Here is a 15,039-nt window from a genome sequence, read left to right on the forward strand (position 1 = left end):
CCCAGAAGCATAACATTGTTGTTGCACATAAATATCCTTTCTTTTCCTACCTTTTTGTATGAAATACCCTTTTCTGCAAAACGCAAAACATAGCCCATTATTTCATGCTCTACACTTGTGCTGTTGATTTTTATCTAAATGTTGAAGGCTGTATGTGTATTTTTAGTCATTTTGTTCATGTATTGTTAAACTCTAATCTTGTTACCCATTATGCTTCCTAATCCTCCAAAAAATGTCAACCATCATCACACACAATAAGTAGTGTAGTCTTAATTTTGCTCCTCCCTTAACTAAGAGACATTTTGGCTGTTGCAACTAGGAGAAATTGTTTTTGAACTCTTTTGATTCATCACTTCGTTTTTACCTGTGAGACACTGCTAACTGCTTTTTATGAAGAATTCTATATCTATAAAGCCTCTAAGGGTTTTATCAATCTCATGATTTTTTAATTTCCTTATGAGAATATTATCAGATGCCAAGTGCCTTTTAAGATTGGGCCATGAAATCTGTTGTGTCCCTGTTATTCTTTTAGTGGAAAAAAATTGATTTGGCGTCGTACATTTTGTACTTGATAAGTTCACACTGCTTTTTGCTCATCTTGTTATGCCAACTTTCAAACTTATTTTTTCCACCTGAATTTTCTCGACTAGAATTCTGAAATTAGAACACTAAAGTAAAGCTTAGAATAACCTCATTAGCTGATTTCTCTGCTTTCCACTTAATATTTATGAGCCATTAGTAGATAAACGAATTTTTTGGTGGCTCAGAATACACTGGTAGTGCAGTGCAAGTGCAAGCCTGTTTTCCTTTTGCCTTCCCCCCCCGCCAATTTAAAGGGCATGTATGTACATACCTACTTCAACTCTAATACTGCTCTTTTTTCCCTCATCATTGTGTTGGTACCATTTGTTGACAGGAAGCTACATTCTGTGTTGTTCTACGTGGAGCCCGCCTCGGACAGGCTGTGCTAAGTGATGTTCTTCAAGCTGGCTGTGTCCCAGTCATTATTGCCGACTCCTACATTCTACCTTTCTCTGAGGTTCTGGACTGGAAGAGGTCTGTACCACTGCTGTACATCCAATTTACACCTAAGAGGCATCATTCAGTGATTTGAGTGATACCACTGTAGTCAGTCAAATGTACTGCTAGTTACAGTGAAGAGAATACTGAATAAGATAAATGTGATCTTGGCCTTTGATGTATTTATGTATCAGAAAACAAGAGAGGAAAACAAAGGAGGCAGAGTTGATTGAGCTGTTTGTTTATCCTGTAGCTAGTGATGTCTTTTCTAAGCCAGACTTGCTTTGTTTTCTTAAGCTTGTGTTTAATAATGACTGATCTGTGTTTAGGCTCTTAAGAAAAGAATGTGCCAAAAAATGGCATCATCTGGATGCTAAATTTATTATATTATATCATGATTCTTAAGTTCATTTGAGACTGAAAAGCATAATTATTTTCTAGTTGTGTTAAGAGTTTAGATTTTATTTTTCAATATGTGCACAATGTTCAGTTATGTGATCTTAGGATAATACATACAAAATTTCTTGTTAGTATGCATAGCACCGTAGGTGCTATCAGTTGTCACTCTGAAAGATCTAAGGTGTCAGCAAGTCAGTGGCAGTCCAGGGATGGGATTTCAGGAATTCTGTGTCTCCGTCCCTTCCATATTTTCTTGACTGATTTGCAGATCAGTCCATAGACTTCTGTGGTGTCGTCTGTGGGCAGGCTGACTGTGGTCATGAGGGAGTTGCTACAGAATAATAAATTACACTAGGAGAATACTGCTTATTTCTACTGATATCTTCTGAGCACATCATATTAGATGTGGAACAAGCTTCTGTGTTAAAACAGCTGTTGATCTCTCTTAATGTGGAATGTGCTTTTTCTCATCTTGCTGTTTTTCTGGTTGTTTGCTTACAGGGCCTCTGTAGTCATCCCTGAAGAAAAAATGCCTGAAATGTACAGTATTCTGCAGAGTGTTCCCCAACGACAGATTGAAGAGATGCAAAGACAGGTAAAATAATGAACTGTATTTAAATTATCCTTTATTTGCAATTAATGTGGATTTATCTGCCTTACTGTGAAATTTATTGGAATGTTGAGGCATTGATTGTTCTCTCATGTTAATATTTAGATTATTCTACCTTCTTTCTTTATGCTAAGCATATGCATTCACCATTATTTTTCAATATTTTATCTTTACCCTTCACTGATGCAGCTAAATCTGTTAAACAGCAGCTGTTGAGCAGTACTACATTATCCTTCAGGTCAGGAAGTTAAGAATACTGCATGTGATTGCAATTGCAGAAGAACACTTGAGTAGGCAGATTCCAGTTACTCAGATTGGAATTTCTCCAACCTATTTTAATTTACATGCTATTGTGAAATATATTATAGGATTCTCAGTATCCACAGTGATCAAAGCCTCCCCATCCTGGGTTGCAGCACATCTGAAATGTGAAACTGATGTTTTGACAACCTGCTTTTTCATATGAAGATCTTTACAGTGGGTGGAGAATGCATGTTCCTACCAATGCAGTCAAACTAAACTTTCAGAAACTTCTTTCTTGTGTCCTTTCTGCTTTCCTAACACACCCTGGGCTGGAAGCTCTGCCTGAAGGCAGACTTCGTGCCTATTCTAATTTATTAACATGTTTTTGATGAAATTATAGCATATATATTTTTTTCTAGGTAGTAACTAAATTGTCTGAAAGACAGTGTTTGAGTCTACCTATGTCCCAGGAGAAGCTTTGTCTTGTCGATAAACTTTTATCCTCCAGAATGTGAGAGATACATCAAGTGAAGAATGTTTTAAATATTTTAACTAAATTGATGATTGCTGTGAGAGGGAGATTTTACTTATTTTGTGATTTGAAGAGCAGAGATCTTAAATTGTCCAAACTTGTGATGGAATTCTGTATGGTTGGAGGGGAAAAAAAACTATTTCACTCCAGCTGATGCTGATTCTCATTTGTTACTGTCAAAACTTTGCTTCTGTGGATACAGCCATCATCAGCTCCTTTAACTCAAGAGCTCATACATATCAGCACTATCTGAACAGAATTGGCGCTGTGAGGGTTTTCCTGGTGTGAAAAGTTTTGTTGTCAAATTACATGGATTCAGCCAAGTTCTTTTGATGGTTGTGCTATATAGATCACATTTTGGGGCCAGAGATGAAAATAGTAAGATGTTGGCATGTATTGTAAACGTATAACTAGAATCTGTAATCCTCGTCACGTCATTGTAATGATAGCTGTTTAGTACATGGTAGGGGGATTCTGGTTTTCTGATGAGGAACTGAAGCAAAGAATAAGTAAGTGCTGGGTATGTGGGGAAAAAAGTAAACCACTTGATTTCAGCTGACTCTTCAAGATGCATGGGATTTCTGTATTCAGATTTCTCAGATTTCTACAGATTTTGGAGATGTTTCTGAAATCCCTTTGCATGTCACTGATGAAGTCATCTTCTGTGTGCTTCTTGTAAAAGGTGGCCCAAGGCATGGTTTCTCAGGCTGTGGCCTGTAATACTAGCGTAATTGCTTCTGCCTAGGCAGTGCTAAAATTTGCATAGTTATATTAATAATGGGTATGGGTGGAGAAACTACTTTGAAATGTAGTGTTATATTTCATGCCTGAGATCTTTTGCCAGCTTGACTTTTCTGTTCAGAGTGTCTGCAAATATCATATCAGCCATCAGGGGTCTCCTTTCTCTTTAGTCCCTACAGACAAATGAACTTTTTTGGTAGGGCCCATTGGCAGCATTAATTTGCTGCAGAGGAATGCAGAAGTAGCTTCATAACTTCAACCCCTAGAAACAATATTTTGCTTGATTTTTCATGTTTTTCTGTGACTTGAACATAAAAATACTAACACAGGTGTGTTTAGCCTGGTAAAACTTTAGAACTGACGTGAATAGTTCATAAAAGCATACATTGATTTTCTTGCCCGTTCTACTAATATCATAAAATAATCAGATCAAGATAATATTCTCCTACAGAGAAGGTGCTTAAACAGTAAGTTTAAAGTATGAAATCAGGAAACTTCACTAGTTTGTGTATTTTCTCTTTCACTTTTCCCTTTACATTCACAATATATATTTCGTAGATACTTTGAAGCACATCAATTAAACAACCTTAATTCAAGTAAATTAAGTATTATTGGTAACTCCTGAATTTAAGCTAAAATAGAAAATATTTAATAAACAGAATATGATATTGGTCTGTGTCTGGAGAGAATTTTGTGAACTGTAGATGGTTTGTGTCGATCACTGTCATTGGATCCAAAACATCACTGAATATAATGGAAACACTGATTCTATTGACTGGAGGTGAGAAGTATCTCTAAAGCTTGCTCTCACATCTTGATGCTTTAGTTGGGAATATGGTTTTATGTTTTGGTATTGAGAATACAGTGATGAAATTATAAGGTCTGTCTTCCTCTTGTCTTCCTCAATTTGTTTCAGACTGTATACTGAGGATACTTGAGCACGTTATCCATATGTTTCATGCGCTGTCAGCAGTATTTACAAGGTGGAATCTCAGTCTAAGTATCTGTGAAATTCCCTTGCTGTACATGGTTCTACGTCCTAGAAATCTCATATGGTGAAAAGCTACTTACTGACTGATATTGTGCTGACTACCAATAACTTGATTGCTTTTCCTCATTGATAAATGTGCAGTAATATTCCACCTGTGCTACAGATTTGTTTCCTTTCTCCTCATCAGCCTCACAATAGGGAGCAGTTGCATGGCTTGCTTACTCTCTTACAATTTGAATGATTCAGGAAAAAAAAATGTCGTAGGATGTTTTGACTGGCCAAAATACCCAACCAATTTTTTTTCAGTATCTTGACTTTATTTCTGTGACAATGTACAGGGACAAAGCAAAAAAGATTCACAGTCTAAAAATGAAGTGATGCTAGGAGGAGAGAGAATTTAGAATTGGAATGAAACTTCTGAAGAGACGGTGCTAAGGGTAGTTCAAAAGGTTATATGTATATATACAAATGTGTTGGTTTTTTTTCAGGTTAAAATAGACTGACTGCTTTTAGGGAGTAAAGTGTTATGTATTTTTGCTTTGTTTTTGGAAGCACTTTAAGCCATGCATCTGCTGAAGTAAAGAGGAAGACACTTTAAGATAAGCCACTGCAGTGTATAAGAACCCGTACTCAAAAAGATTTTCTTGCACTTTGTACACTGATCCATGAGCATCAAACAGTACTGTCATGAAAAGGATTTAATGCAGGTGCTTTAGATTTGGAGCTACCTGCGAGGATGTACTGCTGATGTGACCTGGGCTGTGATTTCCTGTAGAACAACTTTATTTGTCCAGTTGTTTTGTAAGGCAGTGTGTAGTAACAGCTGAGAAAAAGAGTAATTGTCATTTAGTGATTTGAACAAAGCCTACTGTGTGGGAAATCTTGCAATTATACGTGACTGTGTTGAGATCTCTGAAAATTAACCATGTTAACATATGCTTTTATTGTTCGAACTTGCAGAACCTTTTGTTGTCAACAATTCCTGATTTGATTTCCTAGAAACTGGAAGCTAGCATGTTCTCCAATGCATTGAGCATCAGAAAAAAGTCCCCACTGCTTGAGCTGCTGAAGTTAATAGCAGTCTGGATGAAATCTGCCCATCTTTGGGACTGCTGTCTTGTCTCCTTTGTCAGTAATGTTGTCATGCTCGTTTTCTTTGAAGCTTCCTTGAACCATCCCCCTCTCACAAGTAGTTCCATATGGAATCTGAAATGCTGGCAGAAATGCCCAGAGGCAAGTTGATGAGCAACTCAGCTGCACTGCTACTGACCCAGCAGACTTGACGCTACGTCCTTATGCTTTCATTTTGTCTGCACCTCAAAGTGGCACCCACTTAATAGCAAAGTCCTAGAAGTGGAGTGATAAGAAATAGAAGTGAATGTTGTAGACATGTATAACAGAGAGTGAGAACAGAAATTTCTTTGTCCTGAACAGTAGGAGTGACATAGGTGGGAAGAAAAGGCAAAAATAAACTTGGCTGATGTCTGCTTATCCCATGCCTTGTATAGTCTCCCTGTCAGCTAAAGTATTTCATATAACATGTTGCTTTGAAAGTCTGTTAACCTACAGACTTTCAGAATATGAAAACAGTCAAGTGTTGGGAATAGAAGAGTCATTCCTTCATTTATTTAGACATTTCTTTCTTGGACAATGGTTTTCAGGTAAAGAGATTATTTTCCAAAGAAGGCTTAGTGTGTGAGTCTGTTCTTTAGTAACTATGTAGCACTTTTCCACCTTCCAGAACTAAAACTTTTGAATTAATATCCAGTCTGGAAGACAGAATAACTTCACGTATTCTAGCAGTACAAGAATAAAGAGCTAGCTAGAGCTCTTGAAGGAAGGAAGTCTCTTCATCCTGGTTTCCTGAGAGAACAAGGGCATGATCACAGTGACTGAATGCTGTTTCATTCCACTTTGGATTTCTGTTGTTGCCTGATTTCTTCCAATCTTATTGTGTGGTGGAAATCTTGGAGATAAGAAATTCCACAAAATTATATAACTTTATGCAAGGTAAGCACCCGGAATCACATTACTTTTAAGGAAAAACTTGCAGCTCAAACTCATAGCAAAAGCTCTTTGCACATCCTCCTCGTGAATGGCTGTTCTTTGGGAAATGTTCTATTTGGAAATAGCACCTACTTAGGCCAAAGAAGCTGGAGTACAGCGCAACTGAATGATAAGTGACAAATGAAATTTAGTGTAGATTTGAAAAGGAAAAAATGTGCAAGGAAGAATAGCTCTCATATATGCGGTGTTGGCCTCTCAGCTGGGTGCAGTCATTTGAAAGAATTCTTGTAGCTGTGATGAGCAGTTCAATAAAATACAAGTTCTGTGGTCAGCTGTGATTCAAAAAAATTACAAAGAATTTTTAGAAAAGAGGTAGAGAACACCACAGAATAAATCTGTTGAATGTCTGCACCCTTAATAGGCTCCAATAGTTACAGTTCTCCCATCTGGAAGACAGAGCAGGGGCAATGAGAGTTTTTGTGAGAGGAGTAATTAAGTAGTCCAGGCTCTTCATCTTGAACATGAATGATAGGGGATAAGATAGTGAGCTAGAATATAGTGCAAAATAGGGCCATGAATAAAGTGAATGGACAAGACTTTACATTGATACAGTTTCATTTGACATGCCCTAGGATTTTATTATTGGGAATCTGTTCTATTAAAAACATGAGAGAAGATGGCCTTGTCACAGAACTTCAATTTAGTCTGTGGGACTTGTTGCTTCAGTATCTTGTGAGTGAAGGACTTTTATCAGCTTAGAGGGGCTGAATGAAAAAATCCAAAGATGGAAAATCTATCAGAGATGAATGCAAAGACGGGAACTTCCTAAGCCAGAGGACATGAGTTGCAAACTTATGGCAGTTAGAGAGTACTTAGGAAAGTGGTAGCTTGTGCCTGGGATGCCTGTATGTGGGAGCTCCTACGGTACCTGCTGCAGACTGCTGTCAGAATGTGGGAACAGCTGGATGCGTTGCAGCTGATCCAGCTTCAGGACTCAGATTTGCCAGAGACCTTGGTTCTGTGTTGCCTTGCGGAATAACCTCTGCAGATTTTCAGCGTGCTTTTCTTTTGAAAAAATGTATCTCCACTTCAATGAATGTCAGTCACTTCAGTGACAAAAAATCTTGATTGTGATGTCTGTTTTCCTCCTTTGCGTAAATCAATAACTCACTTTCCTGAAGCCCCTCAAGGTATTTTCTCAAATAATGGCAATATGACATTCTTGATTTTTATTAATCAAGTGTTTAGATGATTCCAACCTTTTGTCTTTTCAGCCTAGATAGACAATTAAAAGCTCAAAAAAGATACAAGTTTAGTTTTTAAATAAAGTGCAATTTAAATAATATAATAACCAAGAGAAAGTTAGGAATTGTATTTTGCAATGTTTGTTCCCACAGTCAGAATATCTGGACAAGCTATTATGTTTTTTCTAGTGCCTGTGCCATGTCCCACAGCCCTGACTTAAAGAAAATTTCAGACTCCAGGTCAAGCAGAGCTGAAGACACATGCATAAATCAATGACTTGTTTTAGTGCCACGTTAAGACAACATGAGTGGCTGGCTTTTCTGACCCCTCCTCCCTTTCATTTAATGTACTTCTTTGGCTCTTCTTTAAAGAGGGCTCTGCAGAGTAATTTCAGCTCTTATCAGCTTGCTGACAGCTATATGAGCCTTTCTGCTGGCTCCAGGCAATGAGTGCAGGCGCGTGAAATTTCCCATTCTTCAAGTGAAATGGTCCTGGATAGAGTTAAGGCAAATGGATGGTGGAATTCTCTTGTGGGTGGCACAGCTCACATGAAGGAGGTGGGATTTAATTCTTGTTCATCAATTAATCAGAACCTCATTTCAGTATCTGCACACTGGAAGTTCTTCAAGTATGGTTAGCTTTTACAACTCTTTTTTTTTTTTTTTAGTGAGAATGCTCAACTTCCAGCTGCTGCTCTTTCCCTGAGAGGGGGCAACTTCTGTCTCGGGGTTCTTTAGACTCATCATTATCAAATTTAAATGAACTTTCATCTGTCTGCCATTTGTAGCATTTTAAGGAGTGTGATTGGAGAGGCTAACCCTGCATTAATCCTCCCAGAGTGCTTCAGTGGAGCTCCAGGTCCCTCATAAATGTCAGACCTGGACAATTTGCCATCTTATCAGATGCAGTGAAGTTAGCTGCAGCCCTCTCACCCCTCCTCCAGAGGAAAGATTTGTTGCTGCAAACAGCAAAGGAAAGAGAAAACTTTTTCCTGGATTACTGCCAGAGTCACCAGGGGAGTTGTAGAATCCTTGGCATTTGTGTATGAGACTTTCATTGCTCCCCCCTGCCCTTCACTTGCTGTAGCGAGTATTCTTATCCTAGACTTTTTTCCTATTGTTTCTTTTGCCATTACTTTTTGGAACGAAGAAAACTATTTTTAATCTTGCTTTATTCCAGAGTGGGCTTCATGGCATCGCTGACAAAGAGCTCCAAAAATTGAGAGCCATCCACACCTCATTGAGTAATTTTTCTAGGACGTAGTTGTGGTGCTTTAATATCTAGGTTTGCAGCTTTGAACAAGAAAAGGTTAAACTTGAACTATAGAAGCAAAATAATGCTATTTTAAGACTTAAAAAAAAAGATTTGTCTTTATGTTTTTGCAAAGTAGGCCTCCGGTACTTACCCCTTGCAGATCACTATACACAGCTTGAATATACTACAGAAAACCCAGGTGATCCAAAAATTGGAGAAGCATGAATTTCTTTTAAAAATGTATTAGAGAGTGGTTTGTTTTGTACCAGTAAAGCAGCTAGCTACAGATGTTGTTCTCCTGTTGTTCCACTAATTCTCACTACTCTCTGTTCTCCCTCTGCATAGTCTATATCACATCACACTTCTTTATCAACTTTCCTTACTTCTCTTAAACTTTCCTTCGTTATTCAAACCGTTATGAGGATGCCTTTTATCGTGTAAATGCTCTCTATTACTGTAGTATTTGCACTTGAGTATGTTAAACGCTAATAGTAAATACAACTTTGTCTTGGATCCATTTTCATGATGAGTGGATAGAGATATAAATAACTTTCCCAAGGTCAAACTGCAGTGTTAATAATGGAATTTATAAGTCTTGGATCCTGTTTTAATGACTACATCAAATGTATCTTGCAACACAGTAGAAATGTTTGGCTTTAAGTTACAAAGGCTTTACATGTTCTTTAGAGGCAACCTGCTGCCAGATAATCTTTAAATACCTTTTCCTTTAGTCTTCCTAAGTTGTGCAGATGTATCTAAGAGCTTCTTAGATGCCTGTGTGTATATCTTTGTTAGGACTGAAGAAGTGGACTGTGCTAGAAATATACTATAATGCCTTTTAGCTGACAAGCAGTATAACTTGTGTTATACACATGTGAGGGTTGGTTCCTTCCTCTTGTTAGATTCCTCTTGTTAAGCTTCAAAAATAGTTTCCTGCAACTGGACTCAGCTGGGTAAGGGAGTTCTAGTCCCACAGGATCCATGGAATACATCATCTCTGTTCCCTCACACAGCACAGTCTACCATAAGATGCTTCCCAACACTGTAGCAAACAATGGCAGGAAAATGTCAATGGTTCTGGTTGAGATACTGGTAAAAACTCTTTCCTGATCCTGAATTTGGTGATTAGGTTAAACCTGAGAATGAGTGAAAAACCTATTAACCAACTGTCTGAAATACTTCAGTAAGCTAGCAGCACGAAACCTCGGCTGTGCACTCTTCCTTTCACTACTCCTTTGTTTCTGATCTGTTGCTACCTGTGTTTAGTAACCAGTGCTTCATGGAATCCTCTGAGAATTGAGTTCCATCTCTTGCAGATGCCACGTTACATATCTGTCAAGAGGGGAATAATAGCTACTTCCTGACACTTTTACTAATACGCAATAAATAGGCAAACACAGATCAGTGGTGTACTTTCCATCTTTATTTTGAGATAGCAGGGACTCTGTGAAGAGACTTCATGCTTATCTTTATGATTACTTTTTTTTTTTTCCCAAACTTGGCTTCATGTAGTAAAAAACATTCCTCTGTAGCACACTATTTCAGATGCTCTCCAAGATGAAATAAACGACTCTACTTGGTGTCTATCAACTCTTTTGTTTATATAAAATTATTTTCAACCCCTTTTCTTTGCAATGTGACCATCTCACAGTGTTAACACGGCCAGCAATTATGGAGTCATACAGACATACACAATTTGAGTTACAAAGGATGAAGTGTGTTTACACAGCTTAAGGTTGTGTCACTTAATTTTTAAGATGTGGAGGAAAAAGGCAACACCAAGTTGTAAACTGATTTTTTTCCTATAGATGCAGAGGGGGGAAAAAAAAAAGAAAAAGACATGACTACCAGTCCTTCAGGTTTTATCCTCATAGAATTTAGTAAGGCACATTTGTACTGAATCAAAGCAAGCAGTAATGCTCACTTAAAAATGCTCTGTGTTGAGAACTGTTTGAGTGGGGTATGTATATGTTTATGCTTATTTAAAATAGAGCTATATAGCTTACAGGAAACATGGAAACGTGTCTTCATCAAAAGGACATGTTCTTCCTCATATAGGGCTTAAGCTCTGAAGCGAGGTATGCACTGAATTTTGAATGCTATAATGTGGTGGTAACCCTACCTAGATCATTTTTTTTCTTGCTTCAGAAAGCTGTCCTTTCATGTGTGTGATTGGCATTGGGCTTGCTTTATGTTTAAATTCTCTAATCAAGGGAATTTAAGCTTCTATTCTCCCAGCATTAGTACAGCAGTCATGGGAAATCTCAAACAAGACAGATCTTGTTGCAGCAGTTGACACAAATAAAAGCGCTTGTGCTTTTATTTATTTATTTTTGATGCTGGATGCTGATTAAAAGTTTCCAAGCATCCTTTAGCCACGTTACAAAGCCAACCAGCAGAGAACAGGGCAGCTGCTGAGAAGGCGAGATGCTAGTGGACATAGGACAAGATCGCAGTGGGAAGTGTCACTGTGTGTAACTCAGAAAGCTGGGAAAGGTGTAAACAGATCCCCAATTTATCTGTAGAGTGGGCTCTCCAAACACTGTTTTATTGGCCAGTGGCTCCTGCTTTACTAACCTCTAACCTCCACAATACTCAGAGGTGCTGCCCACCGGCCAGCCTTGTCTTTGAACCCCCCTTGGCTCCTGCCACCTCAAAGGCTTGCAGTCAGATTCCTGTGTTTTGGTGGGGACCTCACCTCTCAGCAGGATGCCTGCAGCAGGGAAAACTGATCCACCCTGAGAACATAGACATATTTGAAGGCAATACCACTGGGACTAGAAACCTATTGCTTTCAGTTTCAGGAGCTGTCCATCATTTGTAAAGAAACGCAGCTAAAACATTCCTGCAGCCCCCAAATTTTGGTCATTGTGTAGTTGAACATTCTCTACAATTGCATACGCATATTTGTTCTCTATTCTTTTCTGGACTGCTGTAGAATCAATGGTAGCATAAACCTAAGTTACCATTGTTTGGTTTCATGCAGTTAACAGGGAGTGGGCAAAGGATGACATACACACCCAAGTCATTTTGTCTGCTCCTCAGGTTAGGTATGCCTGCCCCTTCTCAGTAACAGCCTGTTGAAATTGGAGTCATTAGAGAGCCTTACAAAATCCTGGAAACTGAAGGGAAACTGAACTGATTGTCTTTACATCATTGTCAATGACTATATAGATATCTAGAAACCAATTGAACATCTGTATTATCCCCTCATATCTGTGATGCCAACATGCCTTGACTTGTAAATAGGAGGACAGAGCTGAACACTCTTTGTGACCAAAGGGAATGCAATAAATGGTGGTTATTTTTGCATCATGCTGTTTTAAAGCTCTGAGTGCTTCATTAATCTGAACTTTTTTTTTTACCCTTGCTCCTTTCTTTACTGATTGTCTCCCTGCTTTGTAACAGTATTCCCAACTACAGTTGAGATTGGATGGGTTCTGTGCTGCTCATAGCGTTGATATCCACTTCTTGATTCCATCATTGAAATTTATTTTGACAATGGCTTTATAGGGTGGTAGGGCAGAAAAATCAGATTTCCTGGCTGGTGCAATGTTGCCTTCTTAACAGATTCATCAGGTTGACATACTCCTTAGTCAAAAAGCAAGTTTGAACTGAAGAAATCTGTGGTAGGAGGGAAAAATATCAGTGTTGAGTGGTATTATTACCTACTTAAGTTTTGCGTTCTTGCTATTTTAGAATGCAGTTACTATTGTTAGGACCAGAAATATTGGAAATCTATTTAGTAATGTAGGATTTCAAAACCATGTAAAATGTTACCATTTCATTCTATTAGAATAACTTATTCTCTGTCTTATATTTGAATGAGATTTTAAGCAGTGCAGGCTGCTATTCATAACAGCAGATGAAAACTTTAAAAAAGTAGAAATCAAGCCATAAATTATCTGCAAGTATGGAAGCAAGACTTAAAATTTTAACTTTAACAAGTGTGCATCAGAGAACCATTTACATATGCATATACTGTTTTCTCTACATATAGATTATAAGTAATAAGCGATTCTTTTCAAAACACTGAAGAAGAAAATTTGAAGAAACTGCAGTACAAGAAGCTTAAGATTAATATCTGTTCTTGCACTAACATTTTCCTTTACCCTTAGCTCCTGTGAGTCAGCATTTGTCAAGTAGTTTAGTAGCAATAAAACTGAGAGTCTGTATAAGTGAGTTACTCCCAAGTGGCTGGTATCCGAAGGGTAAGACTTGCATTTTGAACTCTGTCCTCTGTTTCCCTTATGAATTGGCATCTTCAAAAAAATAAAATAAAATAAAATAAAATCTGGATAGTGGAAAGATTTAGTTCTACTTTTCGTAGTGTATCTGAAGTAGGCAAATATGCTTGTTTTAGGACTTGAAATTACTACAATTGAGAGTATTAATCTAGGGATTAAATACACAAACTATTTTACTTTTGAAGAGATACTTTTTGAGACTGAATTACGTTTGACAAACAGCACCTCAAAATGTCCATCCAGTCCATCCAGAATCTCTTTCTTTAAGTGTAAGACTATAATGATATAAATGTTTTGCTTTGTGAGCCTGCAGAATGTCTTAATTAACAAATATTTCTCCATAGGCATATCATATAGTTTACATGAGTTAAATAGATGAATATTTTGAGGAGGTTTACTTAGGAGTCAAGCACAATTAGGAAACAAAAGTAGAAAGATGGGATGGAAATTCAGAATAATATTAAAAGAACAACATCATGTTCCATTACAAGCAAACCTTAGTTATCTGGAAACAAATGTACATGCCCTGCATTGTCCTACTACTCAGTTGTCTTTTTTTCTTCTGAAGAACCCTCTAGTTTGAGATTTGGCAAAACTCAGTGTTGAAACACATAAATTATGCTTGACAAACATGCATTGTTGTTTTTTCTCACTTCGAATCTTTGTGTGTATCTGGGAAAATGATGGCCTTCTGATAAATTTTGAAGGCTGGACTTTCAGGGAAATATTCTGTCCTAAACCTGGTTGCTTACTTCTGTCCTCCTCTCTTACTTAAAAGGAGAAGCACAGGTTGTCAGGATGTATTTTGAAGCACCAGACTTCTCGCTTTCTCTCAGAAGAACCCATTTTTTTTCCACACTGATGAGAGGGAAGAGCAGCCAGCCTATTTTAGACGTGTTGAATTTGATTGTATGATATTGCTCTCGAGAGCCCTACCAAACAAGCACTCATTTCAGACTCAAATTCCTATCATTATCATTGTACAGTAACTGTACATTGCCACCTAATTCTTAGCTGTATGAAGCCTTCTGAGTGTGTTTCAATAAACACACTTGTTTAAAGAAACAAGGATGTCTCTGCTTTTAGTTGAGAACCAGCTGGTATCAGCTTTGCTGAAGAACTGCATACAAGAAGTGGTACGTATGAGTAGCAAACCAGTTTTTGGAACAGGGAACCAGCTGTGGACACACTGAAGTAGTGGTCCAGAAAGAGGAAACAAAAATGTGTGAATTTGGGGTTTTGGAGTCCTCCATCAGAACCCAAGATCTTTTTTGGAAAACTATGCATTAAATGCTTGTTCCTGCTAAAGATCTTATGTTCCCTCTTCAGTCCCATTTTACCTTGAGTGTACAGACTGGAGTGGGGGAGTGAGAGCTCAAGCTTTCTATATGGTTGTTAAATAGCATCAGCTATCCTCATATGCATCTTTATTATGAGGCAAATATATAATTCAGTTTATCTTGAACCTCAGTAGCCTATCATAGAATCATAGAATCATAGAATCACCAAGGCTGGAAAAGACCTAAGAGATCATCCAGTCCAACCGTTCACCTATTACCAATAGCTCCCACTAAACCATGTCCTTCAACACAACATCCAGTCTTTCCTTGACCACCCCCAGGGTCAGCGACTCCACCACCTCCCTGGGCAGTCCATTCCAGTGCCTGACCACCCTTTCTGAAAAGTAATACTTCCTAATGTCCAGCTTGAATCTCCCCTGCCGTAGCTTGAAACCATTCCCTCTGGTCCT

General features: G+C 38.0%; 1 protein-coding gene across 2 annotated transcripts in view; it reads left to right on the plus strand.

The window, feature by feature from the left end:
• The window catches only part of LOC100545109 (exostosin-2), a 43,886-nt gene that overhangs the window by 12,524 nt on the left and 16,323 nt on the right, over positions 1–15,039 (plus strand). Inside the window, exons 5-7 of one of the 2 annotated variants that reach the window (XM_019615572.1) lie at positions 917–1,056; positions 1,921–2,014; positions 2,692–6,027. In XM_019615572.1, the coding sequence (XP_019471117.1) occupies positions 917–1,056; positions 1,921–2,014; positions 2,692–2,787 (330 nt within the window). In that variant the 3' untranslated portion in view covers positions 2,788–6,027. Of the gene's footprint in view, positions 1–916; positions 1,057–1,920; positions 2,015–2,691; positions 6,028–15,039 lie in introns of those variants that run through there. The other variant, XM_010711396.1, reaches the window with a different exon arrangement.

Source organism: Meleagris gallopavo, chromosome 5 (genome assembly GCF_000146605.3).
Source record: "Meleagris gallopavo isolate NT-WF06-2002-E0010 breed Aviagen turkey brand Nicholas breeding stock chromosome 5, Turkey_5.1, whole genome shotgun sequence".
NCBI classification, from domain to species: Eukaryota; Metazoa; Chordata; class Aves; order Galliformes; family Phasianidae; genus Meleagris; species Meleagris gallopavo.